Source organism: Aspergillus welwitschiae (assembly GCF_003344945.1).
Source record: "Aspergillus welwitschiae strain CBS 139.54b unplaced genomic scaffold BDQ94scaffold_7, whole genome shotgun sequence".
In the NCBI taxonomy this organism is placed as follows: domain Eukaryota; kingdom Fungi; phylum Ascomycota; class Eurotiomycetes; order Eurotiales; family Aspergillaceae; genus Aspergillus; species Aspergillus welwitschiae.
This window is the reverse complement of record NW_020798701.1, coordinates 494,414-516,974: the sequence shown is the minus strand read 5'-3', so window position 1 is coordinate 516,974 and position 22,561 is coordinate 494,414. Positions and strand designations below refer to the sequence as shown.

The following is a 22,561-nucleotide window of genomic DNA, read 5'->3' as shown; positions in this document are numbered from 1 at the left end:
TGTACAGTAGTATGGTACCTCTCACCCTTGTTGCCAGTGTGGGCCGTTATTTACGTCCTGCAGGCCTTTGTCGGACTATTAGCTATCGTCACTGTACCTTGAACCCAGTTCGATGTCGCGGATCTCATGTATCTAGCTCGCTATATGCTATATACTGGATGGAATGCAAGTGACCATGCAGGGGTAACTATCTGAGTGAGCGTTTAGGCATCATGATGAGATGGGATCATCGCAGGATTGGGCCCCCACCTTGGATACGAGGGACACCGGACGAGGCTCTCTTTTCAAGTTTCGGATCTGATCTGCCAGCCTGATTGCACTGCCACATCTCTGCTTACATTCCTTCTGCACGCTGACGCCTCCTCGTCCACGTCTCATAAAACCCAAAGGGCACGCCTTCGGATTATATTGTGGTTGTGATGCTGTGAGCGTACGTTTGACAGAGAACGGCTGGAAAAGCCAGTCTCACAATGACCATCTCCGCAACCCCAACGCCCTCACTTTGGGCCATCGCCTTCTCAAATCTTTCTGAGAAAGACCGGCGGATTTTCAAGCTCCCCGATACGTCGCCTTTAGATACCAAACAGATCTTGACCGAAATCCTGGTAGCGCTTGAGACACAGCGCGACCGATGCAAAAGAGACAAATGGACCACAGTCAGCATCGGGGGCAAAGAGATTGTCATTCGCGACGTATGTTCCAAAATCGTCGCGTATGTTAAGAAGTTCATGGAGGTGGTAGATGCAGCTGTCCAAATTGACCCTGCTCATGCTGCATTACCCTGGGCGGGTGTGCGTTTCCTGCTGCAGTTGACATTTATGGCGTTCGAGACCTTTGGTGTCATAGTGGAGGGCCTTGAAAAAGCAACTCGATTGATAGCCCGTTGCGGCATACTCGAAGCCCTGGTCATCCGGAATAGTAGTGCAACGAACGATGCGAAGGTGGGCTTGGAAGAGGAACTGGTGAAGCTGTATTCGGCGGTCTTGAGTTTCATTTGTAAGGCTAAAAAGCACTATGATGGATCGCGCATGAGTAGGCGGAATCTTCCTATGAAGCCAACCCAGCTTTTGTCTGTTGACGATGAACATATAGAACGTGTTCTAAGCCTTACCTCTCGGCAGTCTCTCCAAGACTCGGTCAAAGAAATGGAGGTTGCAGAGCAGCGGGTATTTGTGATGAAGGGTCTAGTTGATAGTGAACGTAAGTCTTCCGAGAGATCTCACCTTATGTTGACAAACAAATTTAACCCTCTGTCAGGGATGGAAAACGTTCATGGTGGGGTTTCGACAATGCTCTTTACCATCGCTTCAGTCGTGAACGGTGTCGACAATATACAGGCACGACTGGACAAGGCCTTTGCAGATCTTGATCAACCTATTGTTAGGATCGCGGATGAGGTATCTGATCTGCATGTTGCTCTCAAAGGTCCCATCCCTACTAAATTCAATAAGTGACCAGTACTAACTTCACTTAGAAAGCGAGAGAAGTGAACTTTTACAGTGGCTTTCTACTGTTACCATACAACAACATTATAAAGAAGCATTGGCTTCTGTACTTTCTGGATCTGGTGAGTGGCTTTTGAATGAGCCACGCTTCGTTAATTGGAAAGATTCGAGTAGTTCAGAAACCTTCTGGCTGCATGGAATACGTAAGTTCCAACCAGACATACTTAGAATGCATGCCATCATAAGCTGACAGATAATGAAGCGGGCTGTGGAAAAACAAGGCTCACGTAAGCCTCCAATCTAGAAAGTGTAGTCCTTCTACTGAGATGACTTGCCGTCCAGCGCGATCGTAATCAGACACTTACATCGGCAGAGCAGTGGTGTATCCCAACCAGCACCAATTGCTCATTTTTTCTGTTCGCGAAACCCCGCAGAGCCGGAACGCAGCGATGCTCGCGAAATACTACAATCGCTGCTTAAACAGGTTTCACTCATTGAAGGTGAAAAGACAATAAGACTTCCTTCAGTTGAAGCCTATCAAGAACGACGAGCAGAAGCGAGCCACACCGGAGAAAGGCCAGCGCCACTTACAGTGGAAGAATGCACTGAGCTCATGTGTGAAATTGGCCGGGCAACTCCGCTTACGATTGTCATAGATGCATTAGACGAGTGCAACTCTCAACAGCGTGGCATTATTATTCACGCTCTTGAAGAAATCCGACGCCAGTGTCGAGATGTTGTCAAGATCTTCGTGTCCAGTCGCCATGAAGCAGACATTGCAGCTCACTTTAATAGAGGAGAAGTCTCAGAGGTGACTGCTTCCGCAAATGAAAAAGATCTGAACCGGTTTATTGGGATCCAGGTCGAGTCCTTTGTGCAGAGATGGTCTACTATACACGAGGAGCCTAGACTGTTGTTGCAGCAGCTTGAGAAGGAGATAAGAGAGGCACTCGTGGCAGGCGCACATGGAATGCGAGTAGATCCAGAGCGTTGCTGTCACAACACATGATGCTAATAGTAGCAGGTTCCTCTGGGTGACGCTCCAGCTCGAACGTATCTGCGATATGGAACGAATCAAAGATATCGACAGTATCCGCCAAGTATTGACGTCTCTACCGCAAACATTGAATCAATCATACGAACTCCTCTATAAACGGATCCAAGACATGGGTGAAGGCCCGAGGACGGTCGCCTTACAAAGCCTTCAGTGGCTATTATGCGCGAAAAGGAAGCTCTCAGTCTCTGAATTCCTTGCGGCTGTCAGGAAATCCCCGGTGAAATGCAATTCTATATCAGCGAGGTCAATCATTGACTACTGCTGCAATTTGGTTGTCATTGACAACGTGGCAGACACATTCCGCTTAGCGCACGTCACGGTCCGAGAGTAAGAATTCTTGTCCACTCGAAGCGAAAAAGTACAGAACTGACAGCTCATACACAGGTTCCTGGAAGAAAATTCCAACGACGCCGTTCTTGAGGCTAATTTGACTGTATCTCGGAGATGTTTAGGTACTTTTCTTTGGGGCGAGTTCAGCGAAGATGGTCTTCTACACTATGCAACGAGATACTGGCCCGCTCACGTACAGCAGCTAAATGGATCGCACCAAAGACATGAAATTCAGGCAATAATGACCGAATTTTTCACTCAAGAAGAGCACTTCGAAGACTGGATAGAACATCTCGACGAACGTCCAGTGGAAGAAGGCTATCGTTGGAGTAACTCGCTTGAGAGAAAGCTCGAAGCATGTTTTGCTTCACCGCCATCGGCCTTGTTCACAGTTTCCTGTTTTGGCCTTTCCGAAGTGCTAGATTTTCCAGAGGTCATTGAGATGATCGATGTGAATCAAACCAATAGGCATGGGACTTCAGGCGTGTATCTCGCTGCTCGCTGGGGCCACACTGGAGTAGTCCGGAAATTACTTCAACTGGGAGCTGATGTCAACGGACCCGGGTATCAATATGGAAGTCCACTCCAAGCAGCGGCATTTAGTGGCCATGAAGATATCGTGCGAATCTTGCTGGATAGTGGTGCCACTTTTTCTCCGACTGAGAAGGGTGAATACTCAAGTCCACTCCACGCAGCTCTAGCAAATGGCCATGATAACATCGCCGAGGTCTTGATTGACAGTGGGCTTCAGCTAGTCACACAAAAGCAGTTCGCCGATGCGTTAGATACTGCCAGCTTCAAAGGATTTACTAACATAGTCCAGCAACTTTTAGACGGCAAGGCTGGCAGTTTCACACCTAATATCTGCCCTGACCCTCTCCAGGTTGCTCTATTCGGTGGCAAAGCACGTCAAGCGAAGCAGTTGCTTCAGAGCTGCACTGACATCAATGAAGAGAAAGGGTACTTCGGAAATGCTCTTGCTGCCGCCATTGCTAGTCGTAAACTTGCCCTCGTGCAGTTGGTTGTTGATGCCGGTGCCAGACTCGACGCTCGCGGACGTTTTGGCTTGCCATTGCGGGCGGCTGCGATAACTATTCAGCTTGATATCGCGACATATTTCCTCGATAAAGGCGCCGATCCTAATAAAAGAGATGAAGATTTAGGTGACCCACTTCAAGCCGCTGCGTCTTTTGGAAAGTTGGACATGATGCTTCTGCTGCTTTCCCACGATGCGTCTGTGGACGGTTGTGGAGGGCACTTCGGTACTGCACTACAAGCTGCCTGCTTCAATGGTCATGAACAGGCCGCTCGACTTTTGATTGATCATGGTGCTTCGTTAGACCGCAAAGGCCGGTATCGCGATGCACTACAAGCTGCCGTATACAGTGGCAATGAAAGGATTGTTGAGATTCTTCTGATGGCTGGTGCTAAGCTCAACCCAGGACGAGAGAGTAGGGTATATTTATGCAGCTGCTCTGAGAGGACGCAGAGACTTGCGTTACCGGGCCGGAGAGACGGAACTGGACAGCTAGACATTCCTACAGAGCTCGGACCGCTAGAGATTGCTGCAAGACGAGGCGACGTCAAATTAGTTGAGAAGCTCATAGCCAAGGGAGCGATCATCGACGCGCCCGACGCGAATGAAGAAGGTAATGATTATCAAAATGGGTGTGCGTACACTGCACTGCAAATTGCGGCTTTCTGGGGACATCTCGGGGTGGTGCAGTGTCTTTTGGATCGTGGAGCCGATATTGATGCGATACGACAGACACTAGGGACTCCATTGCAGGCGGCCTTGGAAGGGGGTCATTTCGATGTTGCAGACGTGCTGTTGTCCCGGGGTGCGGGAATTGATAAGCATTGGGCTATGTTTGGGTCCTGCTTACAGATATTTTCCGAGCGGGGAGATATTAAGACAGTCGAGTTTCTATTGCAGCGCGGAGCAAACGTGGAAGATCGTGGAGGTGAAAACGGCAATGCACTTCAGGTGGCTTGCAATGCAGGACACATTGACATTGTGAAGTTGTTACTTGACACTGGAGCCGATGTGAGGTCGCCAGGACGGAATATCGGGAACGCGCTGCAAGCTGCATCGTTGGCCGGACATTTCGACATAGTGAAGCTGCTTGTTCATCGTGGTATAGAAGTGGATGAAGCTGATGGGAATTCTGAGACGGCGCTTTGCCTGGCAGCGAAGAATGGCGACGAGCACATGATGAACTTTTTGCTCCAACAAGGAGCTAAAGTTGATGGCAATTCCATTCTCTCCGGTGACAGACCCGACAACTTGGAGTCAGGTGGCGAAGTTGAACGAGACGAAAATCTGGTAGCGATACCATTGCACCTTGCCTCCGTTCATGGACATGAATCTGGAGTCTCTATTCTTCTCCAGAATGGAGCAAATGTCCATGTCAAAGGAAAGCTGCGTCTGAAAGAGACGGGCTCATCTGATGAATGCGACTTCAGCAAGCTACTTTGCAATCCGTTGTTCGCGGCATGCTTTTGGGGCCATGAGTCTATTGCGAGACGATTGTTTCAATACGACCCGTGGGGATATGCAATACATGGCACCTTTACATCTGCTGTAGAGACGAGCCTCGCCCGCAAGAAGGGATCCATTGCAACAATGCTGGTTCAAGAAGCAGTTCGCGCAGGATTCCAAGCGGAACAACTTGATGGTATGTTCAATTATGCCTGTGCAGAAGGATATGCAGGAATTGCGACACAGATACTAGAGCTTTGTGGTCTAGAACGTTGGCCAGATGCAATATTGGTAGCTACGAAGCAGGGCAGAAGTGCCGTTGTCGAAGCTTTACTTCAGAATGGGGCTGACATGAACGCCCGTGATGCGCATGGCAATCTCTGTCTGGACATTGCAATTGAAAAGGTCCAAAATTTTCGCCATACCTGGTGGAGTTCCAACTCGCCAAATTGGATTGAAGTGGTCAGGATATTTCTTTGTGCGGGGGCAGAGTCAAATGATCTACCAAGCAAGATCAAAGAAATTGTCCCGGACATTGTACAGAGAGGAAGCCTTGATGCTTGGAAGGCAGTGGACCGGAGTCAATACGATGTGGCGAACCACGTTGAACTGTATCCGAGGCTTTTATTTTGGGCATCGGAGACGGGCGACCTCGATAAGATTGATTACGTGGCTGGAAAGTATGAGCCATCAACTGGAGACATCAAACGCGCCGTCGTGGCTGCAATGGAGGGTGTGCGGAACAACTTACCTCCTGTTGAGGCACTACTAAGACTCAAGACACCACTCTTCTTCAATGACAAGCAGAATGGGGAGAATGATAAAGAACCCTTAGTCCTCGCTTCCAGCGAAGGATATAGCGGAATACTCTCAGTCCTGCTCCAGTACGCGAAACACAGCTCATCAATCGTTGAAGAAGCGTTGAAAACAGCCATCAGCCGCAAACATGTCACTTGCACACGCTTGATTCTGGACTCGCAATTTATTAATCCCTCTGAGCGGCTGGTGATATGCTCTCGTCTCATTCAATACTGTTTTCCCTTCTGTTCGGGAAAGATGCTCGAATATCTGTTAGACCAAGAGGTATCCCCGAATACCAGGGATCCCGAGACTGGCGAAACCCTATTGTACATCGCTGCTACAAAGAAGGACAGCAAAGGTGCCAATATCCTTATCTCCCACGGTGCTGATGTTCATCTGATTGGAGGTCGACACGGAACTGCGCTGCATGCAGCAGCCGTTTCTGGCTCCTGGAAAACGGTGGAATCGTTGCTTTCAGCGGGTGCAGATATTAATGCGCGGGGTGGAGATTACGGAACCCCGCTTGTAGCGGTGATGGCACAGAAGTGGAGGGAAACTTGCTGGAAGGCTGAGTTCGATATGTCTTGCAGCTGGGAATGTCATCGCTGCGTTGCGAGAGTGTTGCTGGAGTGGGATGCAGATGTTGATGCGGAGGGAGAGTTTGGCACGGCTCTACAGGCTGCGGAGAAGGTTGGTAATGAGGTCGGGATGAAGATGCTCACGGAGGAGAATGAGGTGCTCGTGGAGGGTGGTGAAGGGAATGATAGTGACTTCGAGGATTCGGATTGACGATGACCTGTTTAGACAATGGAAATTGGACTTCATACCTCTGATTGAAATGATGACATACGTAGTCTCTCTGTAATATCCGCTAGGACCCTTGTCAGTAGCCGGAGTACGGCTGACGGTAAACATGACAGTTCATCAAGACGGATAAGGATGGTGAGATTGGCTTGTGTATAGTATACCATTATGGTCGTTCATTCGCACCGCAAAGAGCGACAGCATGTTCTATACCACATTTAGGCTGAGACCTGAGCCTCTCGTGAAATATCAGACGACTTGGGAACTAATTCATAGTGCGTGCAGTTACTCGACTGTCAGGGTGACGATGGGCCTTTCCAGACATTCAGCAAAGCGGAATGCCTATTTAGCACCCAATTAATGGAAAATCTGGCAATTACGATTGCCTTATGAACTACGTCAATCCAGAATTGCATCGAATATCGTTGCGTAGAGTCGGCCGAGAGAAGATTGCATGGATTGGCATGTCAAGTGAGGGGCTCATGCGGGGAATCAAGGTACTTAAATATCCTACGCACCTTGACCACAATCATCAAGCTTCCTAATTCAGTAATGCCCCAATTACATGCAAGTTCTTTTGCACACCTGCAAGCTCAACCATACTCAAAATGCCCTTGTACGAGATTGAGCACAGTATCCCCCTGGACAAATCACAACGTGATGAGCTTGCACAGGCCATCACCCACATCCACACCCGCAAATTTGCCACCCCTAGCCTGTTCGTGAATATTCGGTTCATAGATGCCAACAGCCAGCATAACTATGTGGCGGGCAAGGAGGTGGGTAACTACCAGTTTCTGTTTAGTATCAAAGCAAGGGAATTTGACACCTCTTTGTCAACATAGCGTGCCATCAACCGCATCATGGCGTATGTTCGGGCAGGCGGAACGAGAACGACGGCTGATTTTGATGAGCTTGCCCAACGTGTCTCCGAGGCGTGGGATCGAGTGATCCGTAATGGTGAGCCAGTATTGGAGGAGAGAAAACTGAATGCGGTGTTTGTCTTGGGTGGGATCACTACAGGCATGGAGAATGGGTTTTTACTCCCTCGGGTAAGCGACACTTCCTCATGTTCCTACCCGTTATTGATTTCCATGAGTAAGCATTTATTCTTCGTATCGGAGCTAATGAAATTTGGAGTGCAGGCTGGTGAGGATGCTAGCTGGCTAAGGTCTAATGCTCCGAAGTTTGAAGAGCTAGCGACGCAAGGGGATGCTGATTTTATTGAACTTGTGGAGGAGATGCGAAGTAGGAATGATCTATCTGTCTAGACGGAGGGTTATAATAATAGATGTTGTCTTATTGCACTTCATAATTTTCTACAAGGAAAACAGCTGTGCCTCCTGTGGTGGAGCTCTCCAGTATCAGAGACGACTATTGAGTTGTGAGAGTAATTCGGCAGAAACCAGCACTCGGCCAGTCTTAACGGCGTAGACAAGTCAATGGCCAGTAGGTACGTAGTAGGACTTCCATGAGTGTCTGGTTGGGATGCAGGATTGGGTGAACTGTCCGCTTTCAATCGGCCATGTGGGTCGTACGCCCTGCGGTTGGCACTTGCATGTTGCTGTCTAACAGGGCAAGCCACCAGGCATACCCAAGGGGCGCATCCTCATCGATGATTTCATAAGACTCATTGTTGACGCCTGAAGCGATGGCTAGATTAAAGCTCACTACCAGGCACTAGCATACACTGTTCAGCGTTCGAGCCCGAGCTTGACATATTGGTCGGTGAACTCCCTATACAACTTATCAAGCGACAAGAGATTCAACGGATCTTTATCATCATCCTGATCCATGAAACACAGCATGTTGTGGATCTCAAACGTAATAGCCAGCATGAACCCGAGCTCAGCCTCCGCGAAAACCTGCTCCCCTGTATCCGAGTCACCTGTTTTTTGATTCCACTGTTTTGCATATTCCTCGCAAAAATGCCGCTTCTCCTCGTCCGAATAAGGCCGACAATCGGCAATTTGGCTCTGCTCGTTGAACCACTGGAACAACTTCTGCAAGAAGTGTGCACCGATATCAAATGCTCTGTAATTGCGAAACACAAATTCGAAGTCGATAAGAACAACTTTGCTTTCCCCTGCCCGTGGCTTGTTCCTCACCAAGACATTCATAAATTGGAAGTCATGGATGCACCATCCTTCCTTTGTCCCAATTGATTCCAGCTTATCTATGACCCGTCGGAGTCTATACACGAAGTCATAATCCACGAGATGATCCAAGCAGATGCCCCCTGCATGTGCCAGTCTCTTCAGCTTGTCCATCCCGTGATACTTGCCAAGTTCTCTGGTGACAGTATCATAGTATGCCTGTACAGGGCTCCTCTTCAGTATGGTCGTATCCATAGCATGGAAAGTAGCAAGAGCTCTCGCAACATCGCCTCGGGTATCAGCGTCTTCGACATCCTGTGGTACCAGGGTACGTGCATCCAAGTACTCATCGACCCTCCCGAAGACACCATCCTGAGTCTGGAAAAAGCCGAGTACTTTCGCCCCATGGCCAGACTGACCATACTCATGGCTTAATTGTGCTTCTTCGTACTTGCTGGGAACTAAATGCTCGAAGACTTCGATTTCCCCGTCAAGCTCGCCGTGAATCTTAAGGAATACCTTAAATGGCTCCAAAAGGGGTGTCTCGCTGCCATTTGGGTTCGGTCGCTCCACAACACTGTTCGTATTTGCATATCCGGTGGTGCGTGTCACTGTGAGGGTTTCCGGATCCACATCTGGCCACTCGCGGGGGAGGAATGTGCTGATGATGATTTTGGATGTGGCCTTGGGTATTAGGCCACCTGGGCTATTCTTTGGGATTGTCACGGGAATGGTAGTGCAGGATATCATTTCGTTATATTGGCGACCAACTCGGCCTAGATAATGACTGTGATTATTAGATTGTCGGGGCAAGGAATGAAGATTATATGTATCCCTAAAGAGGCTGAAGCTTAAAAAAGACGTTCTACTATCTCTTCGAAAAGTAGTTGACGTGTGACGGGCTGTGTCATTGCCTTATTGGCTGAGAACACGGACGGTGAAGATAAGGCTGTGTGCTTTTGTGGTGAGTCATCAGCGGGGATCAGCAGCCATCTGCCTAGGCAACAACCGTTCTGCTTACGTTTGAAAAGAAGATGTATCTCTTCAAATTCTTTGAATGGAATTAAATCATCAATGGCACTACCAGAAATTCTACTGCGACAGTAATAGTTGCTGGGACAATCAACACTTTCAAGTGCAGCTGACTGATAATATCATATTATAGATTCATACTATACTCCTCAATAAATATGACTACTACTTATGATACCAATTTAATCATCTCTGCTTGGAATGTCCTTTTAAGCTAATAAACCATTCCTATGTTGGCGCGCCACGAGTAAGGTGTCCCTGAGTGAGAAAGGTCCTGGGTGGCCTTTCCTATAAGTAAGTTCAAATTTGGAAAGGTCGCCCTGTTCAAACTGTTGATCAAGCTCCATTTTCATGAGGTCAGCATGATGAACTAAATTCAGACTTTACAAAGGAGCGTGAGAGATCATAACAATGGCCGGTGTCCAGGCTCCTTGCAAAATGAACTATAGTACATGCTCGCAAAAGCGCACTAGACCTTCCCAGAATGTAAGAATGGAGGGACTTGCCACTCATTTAGCGTGAATAGTTCCTTTAGTTTCAAGACCACCTTAGAGTATGAGATGGTCTGTTGCATATTCACTGGTCATAGATCAATAACTACGTTTAATTTCTTACGTCATCATCACCTCGTCTGGGTGCTATTTTGTTGCTGGGGGCAAGCTCACACATACCAACCCAAGAACTAGGTGTAGTCAGATGAATTTCATAAACCACGTTTGCGATCAATGTAGCCTGAATATTGAAACATACAAGGCTAAAATGTGACGAACATCAACACATACAAAGGGCAAGTAACAGCAAAGCCGCATATCCTGAAAGGCTGAGGTATAGATAGAAACAAACCTGAACGGAGACAGAGATACAGTTTTTGTAAGACCGTACTATGTGAGTTTGGATCGAGAATAGTCCATATTGTACGGAAACAGGAAATAAACAGGGATATAGTCCAGCGGCCGGGGTATGGCGATGGACCGCCGCCTTAGTGACACAATCAAGAGAAGCTAAAGTTTTTGGGCCGCAGACAGGGGTTCGAATCCCCGTTTATCCCATTTCTTTTCTTTCTGCTTTTCTCCCTTGCCTAGACGAACTATTGTGTTGTGTCGTCTTTGTCGATAATGGGTAGTTTGCAGCCGGTTTCCCTTGACTTTGACATGGTCATAATACGCGTACATCATACGTGCTCGCGCATATAAGTTCTTGTCCTAAATAGATCATGCTGGAATTACCGTATATTGGTGGGTCTTCTAGATGTGATGAAAAATTGTTACCAAATACATATTGACATCGTAACACCCAGAGTACGTCTGTCCGGTCAAAGCGTTATTACGCGACCCACGCCCCTATAGGGCAAGTTCATCTCAGGCCAGGATTCCTGATGTTATTTTCTCTTTTCTGTAGAACCAATATCAGCATGACCGGCCGCATGCTATCCATTTGAATACAACTGATTTGTGAGTGCCAAGACTTCCTTCTGGAATACTAGCCCAGTGGAGGAGCGGATTTGACCCCACTGCTCTTAAGCTTCAAACTTAGTCGAGTTCCACCAAGAACAGTTATATGTGGGTCCCATTTTCAGCTCGCCGGGATCCACTCCCTTCTGTGACTTTTCGAATTCATTGATCAGTCCCACATATCAAAATCTATCTCTTCGCAGTCCCCTTCCTGATAATTATCAATTTGTCTACTGCTAGCAGGTTTTCTATGGTGGCTCCTATATATTTCTCACACTTCGGCACCTATAAAGTACTACAATTGAATATAAGTATGTCGGAAAAAATGATAGAAAACACCATACCGACTGCCCTGCAGCCATAATGTCAATGTCTTATGCCCAGGAAATTTATGGAACCTGGAAAATCCAGTGTCTCTTATAAAACAATGCTGTGATTAGATACCATTGCCATGATATTCCAGTCCAGAACAATAAGTTGAAAGGCATTTAAGAAACATGAACATATGTACGAATATCACGCATGCTAATGGGCATGAGAGACCACATTACGACCTGGCAAATGTGGTATCGAAATATATGATCTTATCTCTAGGCTGCCCACTCTTAGCCTGGCTAGTCAGTCTGAGGAACCCTGAAACTTTCTAGCAGGGCTCTTTCGTAAACCGATTTAAATATATGATGTCTATGGGTACTCAATGAACCCGTCGAACCCGAAACCCCAAATCCAGTCGCGTACTCGCAGTTTACATGGTGTTCATCTCGACATCCCGATCTCTTGGGGAGAGGGTTGTCTATCAGTACAGTCACCGGACAAGCCCCCAAACTAAACGGAATGGTGCTAAAGCCCCGCTAGCCCTGTACAGCCTGACTAAGCCAATCTTATGATGAGGGGCTGGCAATCTGACAGAGACCTCTTACAGCGCATCTAATCTCCACAGCTGTAGAAACAATCCCATGGCGAGTCTTGTTGAGAATATCATATGCCTTTCGTACAGTTCTATCTTTGGTTATAGACGGACAGACAGCCGACATACCACACTCTCAGCAATCCACGCAAATACCGTACATAGCCCATGGGCTATTTTCACTTCATGTAACTCTCACGTCTTCAACTATTCTTTTCAAGTCCTCACTGTTTCTTTTTTCTCATTCCGCCATGTCTTTGACGCTGGAAAGCCAGATCCCACAGAGTCTCGAGGCGGACATCGCCAATGACAAACTCTCGGCCGTCAGGGAACTTTACGAGTCAACAGACCCAGATGGACAGCCCAGGCTACTATATCAGATCGCTGCACTCGCTGCAAAACACATTCAGCTTGACATCATAGACTGGGTCTTCACCGAGGGTTTCCAGCTACCTCTTGAAACACTAAATGACGAGTTCTACTTCCAAGTCTGCGCCGCTGGATCACTTGAGTTGTGGAAAAGAGTTGTCAAGAATGGCTTCAACCTAAATGGCCATCGCAGTGAGTAAATAGGTGATGCTCTGAGCCTGGCAGCATACGAGGGTAATATTGATATTGTACGCTTCCTGTTGGAGAATGGACAGTATCCAAATGATTCCTGGGCAGGGTATGATGATATGGAACCGAGCGTGGCTGCGTTAGCGGGTGAGAGGCCATTACTGATGATTCTCCATCTTTTACTACAACATGGATGGAACCAGAAGGGTAGTGTCGCGCATATTGCGGCAGCTGAAATGGGCATTATGGAAGCACTGAAGTTACTGGTAGAGCATGGCGCAGATTTGGAGGAGGCCCACTGGTGGTGGTTCAATTGTGGTGTGTATGGGGATGTATGGGGGACTGCACTGTATCGAGCAGCCTTTAAGGGCCAGAGAGATTCTGTGGCGTATCTGCTAGACAAGGGAGCCAGCACCAAATTCAGGGATGAAAAGGGGCGGTCTATCATGTGGGCGGCGAGACAAGGGGGTAATAGAGAGGTGATCAGCCTGCTGCTGGATAATGGGCTGGAGGGAAAATTAGGTTTCGGTGCATAATATAACTATCTAAGGCAATGTTGCTCCATCTACACTCTATCACGATATTGTGGAGGAACAAGTACAGCCATGCAAGCGGCCCCACTAGCGACCGTAATGCGACGAGCCAGTGTTAGTGCTCGATTGTACGTCGTAGAGGGCTGTCTAATGGAGATATGTGTATAAAATTTCTAATAAATTGAAGAAAGTGATCGAGGGACACATCAAGGCTTGGTTCCGGAGCGATCCGTCCCGTCGACGGGCCGAACCCGTTTTCAGTTGCTATCAGACCGAAACTTTGATTCCCTGACTCCCAGGCACTCCAATTTGAATACATTCAAGTATGTCCTGTGTTTAAGTTGCTAGTGGCATTTCCAAGAAGGCTCGAAGTAAAATGTGAATATGACGATGATAGGCGCAAATTACTTCAGACCCGGATGCTGGTACCAGAAGACTACATGCCAACAACAAGTGTTTAAAGTCTTTGAATCGTTTTCTCCTTTTTTTTTTTTTTTTTTTGCGGTCACATGTGCATCAATAGGTCGAAAGGCTCAAAATGAAAAATAGAAAAACATACAACAGAAGGGATTCGCTGGTGGTCACCCACCCAACTACTAACCTCCCGGCGTGTGGCCTAAGTACGGCTGAGCGGACGGGAAGCCCTGTTTTCCACACCCTGTGGTCGTATGTGCTTGTTTAGAATTAGATGAGAGTTAGATGCAGAGATAAATCTCAGTTAGATCAGTTGTCCTGACGGCCTGAGCTCTGTATCGAAGTACTATCTAGTCCGCATCGTAACACCGCGTCTCCGCTCCGCCGCATTGCAACAGATCACCATCCTAATCCGGACGTATACATAACATTGAGATAAAATACACATGAAGATAGGTGAAACAATTCCCATGCTTGGCTAAATCCTGCATAGTGTTCAAAGTGGATTAACTCTCATATCCGCACACATCTCCCTTCCTGAGCGAGGACACTTGGAGATGCGGCGATCGATAGGGCCATGTTTAGCCTCATATATCCGACCAAAATTAACACTATACCACCCCACCGCTTGCTAATTCGGGCAGTCAACAGAATGTACGTATTAACCTCTAGATATCCTTTATGAGAGATATCCAAGATCCTAGTCTTGCCCCCCATGCAGAAAGCCCCATCACCGATTCTTCATCTATAGCAGCCTTGACCAAGCTTTCCACTAGCACGGATTCCAGCGGGTAGTGTAAATTGCCGTATGTCTGAAAGTGTTGAGTCAACGCTGTACCTTCTACCTGAAACGAAGGGTCTTGACTGTCTGGAAATACGTGGGCAAAATAATGAGGGAGCAAGTAAAGCTGCATATATCCCTCTGTTCGGCCATCACAAGGATAATCAAACACCATACAAGACCGATCCAAGCGTCTGTAGCCCACGTTGATTTCCTCGAGCTTTTGCTGCGCGTTTGGATAGGTCTCCATTATTTCGTAGGCAGACGCTCGATTCGGAGCACTTTAAGTGAATCCTGCAAGATCGAGCTTCTTTATGGCAGCGATGTAGTCCTCATCTTGCACCACAATCATGGGGACCTATAGCGATGTTGGGAGAGATAATAAAAAAGAAAAAGCCCATGACCTAACTGTTGAAGATATACACTACCCCAAGAAGAATAGGTACACCCAGATGCGACATTGCCACACTTGCGCATGCTATCACATGGAGAGGATGAATCGATTTGCTGAGTGTTATTGAGAGCTCGTCAGCGTCGGTTTGTCTCGATCGTCTGTACATGGTTATGATGTGATTTGTGTCAAGCTGATCTTGCGCATCTGCGAGGTAGACAGAGACCAGATGGCCACAGTCTAAGACGCGCGATGACGATCGGGTTCACTCTCTGTCCCGTGACTACACTCAAAGGCCGCTTCCTGGAGGCTCGAAGGTATGTATTATGGTATTTGGGAAGATTCACATACTTCTTTTCCTCAGTAGTCTAATGATTCGTGGCTCTAAGATCAAATTCGTTCTTTTCTCTGTTAAGATGTTGCCATACTCAGGTTTAATCTTTCTGTTATCTTATATTGTTATTAAGATATGTTCGGACACATATCTCTCCGTCGCCTGGCTAGGCAAGAGCGGTTTATCGTTTTTGGTCTAGCTGTTAGTGCGTCGACAGGATATATCTAGTCTTTCACTATGTATCATAATGAACTTTCAAAATCTTTCACTAGTAGTTAATCTACCTATAATATAGTACTCCTTTAATTATCAATGACAGTGTTTATGGTTGCCTCTACATCCCTTTTGCCTAGCTGGCTGTGGAAATACCACACTTGTCTGTTTGTCTGATTCTTAATGGAGCAGAGGTGCAAAATCTCGGAAAAGGGAAGATATGTTACATGATGGGAGTGTTGACATTTATCCACTCGTAACCCGTGCTGAGGTCACAGTTTTCGGTTCCGGTGCTTGACTACTACAGTTTAGCACAAGTGCAGTTCTTATGGCATTCCGCTGCCCATCAACCACACAAAGTTATAGTTCCACCTCGATTCATCCGCTAACACCACTGCCTGGTGAAACCTGGGACTGTCAGGCTATCAGAACTGTTACTTTACTCTTCATTTTACTACTTCAATTATCAGACAAATTATATCTGGTAGCCGTAATCAATTTCTGCTATAGTAACGGTACAGATACCTTGATCGGCAGGAAACCCAGAGGTTACTCAAATAACACGTCCAAATCTAACTCTTTCCTTCCTCCCGCTGGTCAGGAATATATCCTGGAATATTTGCCTTGATGATATTGGCGGCATAACCACCCTCTCTACCCGCACGATTTGGGAACAACTTGAAAGTGCCGTCCATGTGCACATGGACGGAACCGACCTGGGTACCATTGTTGGTCTTCAGTCCCAAAGTGAGAACTTTTTGTTGATCATTCTTGTCTTTGGAAGACTGGTGTGCAACCGATCCCCTAGGGGGGTTGTTAATCACTGTTTACTGGAAAAGGCACTAGATTGCAACATACTGGAGTTCTGCCACTGTGATCCGTGGTTCCTGGACGGTCATCAGTATAGATTGTTGAAGGATTTTGATGGCTGATTAGACTTACAGCCTGCTCAATCAATGTGCAGGTGTTGGTCGCGGACGACTTCCACTCGGCGCCATCCTCGTTGGATGTCAAAATCTCGTCCATCGGAGTCCCCATGTATTGTATCAAGGTTCGGGATGCAGTCTGAAAATTTCTTGTCAGGTTCCGGCTCATGATGCGAGATTGGTAGATATATCAGGTCAAGCTCAAGGATTATGAGTTGGAGACGAGTTGTTAATGGAGGAAATGAATACTATGAATGAGAAGGTCAACGTGAGCGCGGGGGCTGCTTGATATAGGGAGTCCAAGGCTGAATGCTCATAAACATTGGCGCCTTCCTGAGACATATCATTACCAATAACAGCTTGACCTTGTACTTCGTCGGATCATGATAGAACCATATTGCTTGCTGCTTTGAAGCGTCAAATTTTAGTCCGTACCGAGAGATCTATTTTAAGAGCCTCCTGAGAGCACGCCACAGGTATGAACGACGCACGACTTCCAATGGTGCTGCAGAAAAAAAAAAAATTTCATAGATGGTCAACAGGCACGCGGTGTCGACCACTGCATCCGTAGCCTTCGAGCTTCAGGCTTGGTGTAGGACTGAGGCCGGCGAGGCTGAAACTTGTGTGCCACCTGCCCCACAGTTGTGGGATGATCATCGCGCGAGCGCGAGGCTCATTGGCTTGCACCTTTAATAGGAACACATTGACGGCGCCTATCTCAATCGAAGGCATTGTTTCCAGTAGTTCTGGCTCTGCCAGGGCTCCGGTAGCCGCTGATATGGGAAATAAGCGGCATGGTTCCCTTCCCGTGTGGGTGGGGCTCCACGTCGGCAGCTGAGATGGTGTACATGGCGGTTAAATAATGATGATTGATTGGAAGCTGGGCACAAGCGGAGGAAATAGGGTAGCGTCGAGTCCTTCCTAGTAATCGAACAGCTGAGCCGGCGTCAGCCAAAACTTCCTCCACTCCTCGACGGGCGTTTCTGTGGGTCCAGAGTGGCCTGGAATCCCCAGCGACCAGTCAGGTGATTCCGGCGCAATCACGTGGCTAAATAGCCGCCAACCCCATCACATGCTGGATGACGGCGGCCTCAAACCATCATTCGCGCCCAGGACTTTAAATGTTATTGCGATTCTATTTATAAAGCACAACTGCTAGTGGCCCTTACTTTAAATCTGTAACTATGCCAAATCCTTGGAGCATTGGCTCAGGATACTCTTCCCGTACCTTGACTCGATCGCGCTTCTCAATTCTGGCAATCACTCGAATCCCCCCCTTCGTCCCCTATCTCCATAGCCGATCACTCTCTAGGACAGTTATGTCATCATCAAATTGGAAATGCACACCGCGGACATTCCCGACGTCGGGATTCGAGCTTCTTGATCCGGGAACTAAGATTGAGGAGGAAAGGCTACCAACATATTCTCCCCAAAAATATTATCCTGTCCAACAGGGAGAGATATTTAACAACCGATACCAAGCCATCGCTAAAGTAGGGTTTGGGGTAACTTCTACAGTTTGGTTTGCTCGTGACTTGGTGTATGTTATCTTGATCATTTCTACAAGTAACCATTGCTGAGTAACCAGTGAATCTACCCATGTCATTCTAAAGATATATGTCTCTGGCCAAGGGAGAGACCATGAACTCAATGTTTATACACACATCGACTCTATCGACACGGACCATCCTGGCAAGAAGTATATTCGCAAGCTATGTGACCATTTCTACATAGACAACACTAAAGGCCGCCATCTTTGTCTGGTCCACCAAGCCCTGGGGATGAATACATCCGATCTTCTGCAGCTCAAACATGGCCACCGAATGACTCTCGAAGGTATGAAACCGGCCATTCGCCAGCTTTTGGGTGCTCTTGATTTTCTGCATTCCGTGGCACACCTCATACATACAGGTAAAAAGCATCCTTGCTGTATAGACTACCCTGCATATCTAATTCCAAAACAGATTTACAACTCAAAAATCTCCTCCTCCCTGCACCTTCACCCGAGGTGCTGTCTGATTTCGAAGAGCAAGTCTCTACCAGGCCAGCACCGAGGAAGGTTCTCCAAGATCGAACAATCTATACAAGCTCACCTTTTCCTGCCGGAGACGGTCTCCCTCTCCTCGGTGACTTAGGCGAAGCCCGCTTTGGTGAAGAGGAACAGTGTGATAATATCATGCCAGACTACTATCGCGCCCCTGAAGTGATTCTCAAATCCAATTGGGATTATAAGGTGGATATTTGGAGTGTTGGAATGGTGGTGAGTAACTGCGTCATTCCTTGTTCGCCTCTCACATGATACTTACCCATGTTGGAAGGCCTGGGACATTGTCAGCCCCAAAACGATCATCGATGGCAAGGTTGTAGACGATACTTGGGACGACGGAGCTCATATCGCAGAACTTGTAGCACTGCTTGGGCCTCCGTCACCCGAATTCCTGAAAAAAGCGAATATGAGCTGGGTCTTCTGGGATGAATCGGGGAACTGGAAAAATCTAGTACCTATACCTGACCGGTCATTCGAGAAGCTAGCCGCCGATATCCAAGGTGAAGATGTGGAAGGGTTCTTAAAATGGTTGCGATTGGCCTTGCAATGGAACCCTGAAGATCGTCCGACTGCTGTAGAGCTTTTGATGGACCCATGGCTGATGAAGGGACTTAAATTGCGAAAGAAGACCTGAGATACGGTGCAGAGAGTAGGTTTTATACTTGTTGTGTACATAGACATAGTCAAAGTTTATATGCGTCACATATCATTCGAGGGCTTGATTCTAGGGCTGTCAATATGGTCGATGTACCTTACGTCAAACACAAAGCCCTAGCTGATTCTTGCCCTGTCCGCCGACAGGTAACGATGAACGGCGTGATAGAACGGGTCACCCCTATTAGTGTTGCATATACCTTTGTCAGTGATATTACCAAGTGGCTCAAGCTTCATAAACAGATAAGATATACTAAGGACAGACTGGGTTGGCTTTATATTATTACATAGATTCCACAGAATCTGATTGATTGCCTTTACTGGCATTGGTTTTTGTCATCTGGACTGCCAGTTTAAAGCTCAAGAATGTTCCTATGAAACACCACGTCCCATAAATCCTGGTCTTGATACATACCGAGGGTTCTCGTGATCATTCAGTCCATACTAACCGACAGTGCCATTTTCAAGGTCCGACAGGATGGGGTTTTCGTCGCTGGCTGCCACTGCCGCTGGTTCTCTTTGTCGCCCTTGGCCTCCAGCAATTCAAACGCTCCCTCCCAGTCTGGTGTCATCTTATTCTGGTTATTTGTGTCAGCAAGATCCGTTTCGAGTCCGTGGACCAACTAGTAGGCCGTGATGTGACCAGGCCTACCTACCTGTCTGGATATTGTTGGGATGCAGGCTCATAGTTTCAGGTACTTTGGTGGATCCATTATCTTAAATTCCAGGGACTGACCCCCTCCTTGATTGGACGCGAATCATCTGACATGACAGAGTCTTTAATCGAGGGCTTTGATATTGGGAGATAGAAGGCCGTGATCCAGGGGACTGGTGATGGTAGGGGCACTTTGTGTGGATTTGTTGTCATGGCTGAACGCCCCATGGCCATACTGACTATTTTATTCAGAGCAAGCAATTATTTGCTAGATAAAAAGAAAACGAAAATGGTCGTGTAGATTGTTAGTGACGGTACTTTTCTATTTAGTATTCTATCTAGTGACAGCATTTTCATATGGGATTCCTATTCTTATTACTATGCTTAATGATAGGGGTGCCTATCTTCTTTCTTAATAGTTTGCCTCTTTACTGATTATTTGGTAGACTGAAATGTGCCTAGACGCTTAATGCTCCTTGTCCACGTAGATGGCTTAAGATCTAGAGTTAATAATCATGAACTGAATATCTCCTTCGATCCTAGTCTTGACTACAGTGGAATTACTAGAGCTGCTAGTGATGGGCATATTCATGCAGCTAGAGTTATCAAGCTATTAGAGGTGGAGGGTGTATTATGCAAGGCTATTAAGGTTGTTCAGAGTGGGATTTTGGCTGTCATTGATGCGCTTGTTGGATAGGATATAGATAACTGTTTATTTATGCAGTGAAGACACGGTTTCATAGGTGATGCCATCAAACAACCATCAAACCACCATAAATAACCAAACTACCCACAACATCTCCCCATATTCTATGCCTGCCCATCCTTCGGCAACGTCCGACTACAAAACTCCCTCCACCCCTCAAACGGCAAAAACGGCGGCTCAGGCGCCTCCTCCGGATCCTTCCATTCATTCAGCGGTGGATACGGCGACTTATCAAAAACAAGCTGATAAGCATACGACTGGCGCCACGGACGCACCGGTCCCGCTGTCCGCTCGAAGGCTGTTTTGAACGAGCCTTTTTCCAACCGGACGGAGTATCGTTTAGGGAGGAAGGCGGCGTCGATGAGATTCTCTTCGTTTAAGATGTAGTCATCTGTTGAGCCGCGTGTTGTGATGGCCCGTTTTGTGAGTGTTATTTCTAGATTGAAGTGCGCTAGAACTTGTGCCTCTGTTTGAGAGGCAGTGTTGCTGTCGCTGACAGAAATCTGGTCGAGTGGCTCAGGCCCAAGTGACTTCCATTCAGTCTCAGCAGCGATCCACGCATTGAATATATGACGGAGGATTAACTGTGCTGATTAGCAATAGTTAAGGGTGTCTAGATATCAGACAAACTCACTTCGCCCGTGCCGTTCTCGTAGAATATCATTTGCATCTCTTCTTCAGAGTCTAGATTCCATGTTCCACAGAGGATGGAGAGCGCAGTGTCGGCTTTGCACATAGTGGATGGAGGTTGAAGGAAATGACTTTCTTTCAAATTTCAGATTACCGTGATTATTGTGAAAATTAAATCGGTTCAGGTTATTAAAACTCCAGTTGTTTATTCAGGGAAAATAGAAGAGGGATGGAGGGAGGGCGAAAGAGAAAGATGAGATAGAATAAGAGATGGGAGGGGTTGGTTGCTAATGATTCACAGGGTTCTTAGTCTTCGGACTATAGGTGGGGTCCGACGTGAACCAGTAGACACAGCCCAGCTCAACTCCTAAATTGACATCATTTCACCCTTCACACTCTTCCATCATTTCCACAAGAGTAAAACCTGAAAATATGAATAAAATCCCTCTGTTTCTGATATACAGATCAGTAGCTCGCCCTGTGGCTGTACCTTGGGCTGTTGATCAGGGACCTGCTTTTTCAGTATGGACCAGCCCCCAAGCCGCTAGTTTCAGGGTCTCAGGAACGCTTCAGCCTAGAAGGTAAGCCCTTCGGGCTGTCGAGGTGGGGGCCCTGGCAGGTTGGCCCCCAGCCCGCCCAGGTGATCGACCCCGACACGTGAATACTAACTTATAACAGTCTCAAACCACACAAATAGGTACAATTCATCAATACCAAGATGATGAATGAATTTGATTTATGTTTCTAAAATTATTAAGAACAATATTTTGGACATATAACATTATCTTATTGTTAAATGGCAGGTTAGAAAGACCCACCGTCTTACTATTCGTCAAGGCTTCTAACAAATCCGATAATGTCCTCAGCCATTAAATGTAGTAAGACGGCAGGGTGCAGGTATCTTGTTTAGGGTTCAAATATTCAAGGTCCAAATATTATTTCCCCATTCGTCGTCAAGGCAGACTTTGATCGCTAGTATATTTAGTAAATACTGTAGCTGAGCTATTTACCTGAAGGATTGAAGGATTGAAGGATACCCTAGCCCCGTGGGACGGGGTGCAAGTATGCTCTTCACGTATGTTATAGCTGTGCTAAGAAGAATCAACCAGCTAGGAACATTTTGATCGACAATTGATGCTATAGAGCTTGACGCAGATATAAAATGGCGAAGATTTCTCCCAGATATCTCTATCATCACTCATAACATAACCACTCGCAATCAACTTGCAAGTCAAAAAAATCTATTCTACCTACAAATCTACAAACTGCACTCTTCAAGCTTTACGAGCTTCCTTGCCGCAATATTGGCTGCCT

The 22,561-nt window shown here is 47.0% G+C and overlaps 8 protein-coding genes across 8 annotated transcripts; 4 read left to right on the top strand and 4 right to left on the bottom strand.

Annotated features, from left to right (window-relative positions):
* Positions 1–470: 470 nt before the first annotated feature.
* On the top strand, positions 471–6,904 carry BDQ94DRAFT_167834 (ankyrin repeat-containing domain protein; the record flags this gene model as incomplete). The annotated part of the gene is made up of 6 exons (XM_026770908.1): positions 471–1,200; positions 1,258–1,425; positions 1,475–1,567; positions 2,102–2,330; positions 2,470–2,829; positions 2,887–6,904. The coding sequence occupies 6 exons, from the start codon at positions 471–473 to the stop codon at positions 6,902–6,904; spliced, it is 5,598 nt and encodes a 1,865-aa protein (XP_026629237.1).
* Positions 6,905–7,782: 878 nt separating this feature from the next.
* BDQ94DRAFT_167833 (uncharacterized protein) lies at positions 7,783–8,190 on the top strand (the record flags this gene model as incomplete). The annotated part of the gene is made up of 2 exons (XM_026770907.1): positions 7,783–7,971; positions 8,065–8,190. The coding sequence occupies 2 exons, from the start codon at positions 7,783–7,785 to the stop codon at positions 8,188–8,190; spliced, it is 315 nt and encodes a 104-aa protein (XP_026629236.1).
* Positions 8,191–8,303: 113 nt separating this feature from the next.
* Positions 8,304–9,907, bottom strand: BDQ94DRAFT_138732 (putative choline kinase). The gene has a single exon (XM_026765293.1). It carries the CDS (start codon positions 9,763–9,765, stop codon positions 8,614–8,616), a length of 1,152 nt encoding a protein of 383 aa, XP_026629235.1. The 5' UTR covers positions 9,766–9,907; the 3' UTR covers positions 8,304–8,613.
* Positions 9,908–12,656: 2,749 nt separating this feature from the next.
* BDQ94DRAFT_167831 (ankyrin repeat domain-containing protein) lies at positions 12,657–13,499 on the top strand (the record flags this gene model as incomplete). The annotated part of the gene is made up of 2 exons (XM_026770906.1): positions 12,657–12,966; positions 13,000–13,499. 2 exons carry the CDS (start codon positions 12,657–12,659, stop codon positions 13,497–13,499), a joined length of 810 nt encoding a protein of 269 aa, XP_026629234.1.
* A 907-nt stretch (positions 13,500–14,406) lies between these two features.
* Positions 14,407–15,251, bottom strand: BDQ94DRAFT_157747 (uncharacterized protein; the record flags this gene model as incomplete). Its single annotated transcript, XM_026768799.1, has 3 exons — positions 14,407–14,541; positions 14,645–14,972; positions 15,115–15,251. The coding sequence occupies 3 exons, from the start codon at positions 15,249–15,251 to the stop codon at positions 14,407–14,409; spliced, it is 600 nt and encodes a 199-aa protein (XP_026629233.1).
* Positions 15,252–16,116: 865 nt separating this feature from the next.
* On the bottom strand, positions 16,117–16,823 carry BDQ94DRAFT_121650 (uncharacterized protein). The gene is made up of 3 exons (XM_026763783.1): positions 16,572–16,823; positions 16,488–16,516; positions 16,117–16,433 (listed from the first exon to the last, which is right to left on the bottom strand). The coding sequence occupies exons 1-3, from the start codon at positions 16,722–16,724 to the stop codon at positions 16,202–16,204; spliced, it is 414 nt and encodes a 137-aa protein (XP_026629232.1). The 5' UTR covers positions 16,725–16,823; the 3' UTR covers positions 16,117–16,201.
* A 1,051-nt stretch (positions 16,824–17,874) lies between these two features.
* On the top strand, positions 17,875–19,236 carry BDQ94DRAFT_167829 (putative protein kinase; the record flags this gene model as incomplete). The annotated part of the gene is made up of 4 exons (XM_026770905.1): positions 17,875–18,095; positions 18,144–18,466; positions 18,520–18,815; positions 18,874–19,236. The coding sequence occupies 4 exons, from the start codon at positions 17,875–17,877 to the stop codon at positions 19,234–19,236; spliced, it is 1,203 nt and encodes a 400-aa protein (XP_026629231.1).
* Positions 19,237–20,600: 1,364 nt separating this feature from the next.
* On the bottom strand, positions 20,601–21,484 carry BDQ94DRAFT_138726 (uncharacterized protein). The gene is made up of 2 exons (XM_026765292.1): positions 21,252–21,484; positions 20,601–21,201 (listed from the first exon to the last, which is right to left on the bottom strand). Exons 1-2 carry the CDS (start codon positions 21,351–21,353, stop codon positions 20,722–20,724), a joined length of 582 nt encoding a protein of 193 aa, XP_026629230.1. The 5' UTR covers positions 21,354–21,484; the 3' UTR covers positions 20,601–20,721.
* Positions 21,485–22,561: the final 1,077 nt, after the last annotated feature.

Coding starts and splice junctions, on each gene's coding strand:
- BDQ94DRAFT_138726 (XM_026765292.1), bottom strand. CDS start 21,353: ATGTGCAAAGCCGACACTGCGCTCTCCATCCTCTGTGGAACATGGAAT. Junction 21,202..21,251: donor ACGAGAACGGCACGGGCGAA/GTGAGTTTGTCT, acceptor TAATCAGCACAG/TTAATCCTCCGTCATATATT.
- BDQ94DRAFT_121650 (XM_026763783.1), bottom strand. CDS start 16,724: ATGAGCCGGAACCTGACAAGAAATTTTCAGACTGCATCCCGAACCTTG. Junction 16,517..16,571: donor GCACATTGATTGAGCAGGCT/GTAAGTCTAATC, acceptor ATGACCGTCCAG/GAACCACGGATCACAGTGGC. Junction 16,434..16,487: donor ATCACAGTGGCAGAACTCCA/GTATGTTGCAAT, acceptor CAACCCCCCTAG/GGGATCGGTTGCACACCAGT.
- BDQ94DRAFT_138732 (XM_026765293.1), bottom strand. CDS start 9,765: ATGATATCCTGCACTACCATTCCCGTGACAATCCCAAAGAATAGCCCA.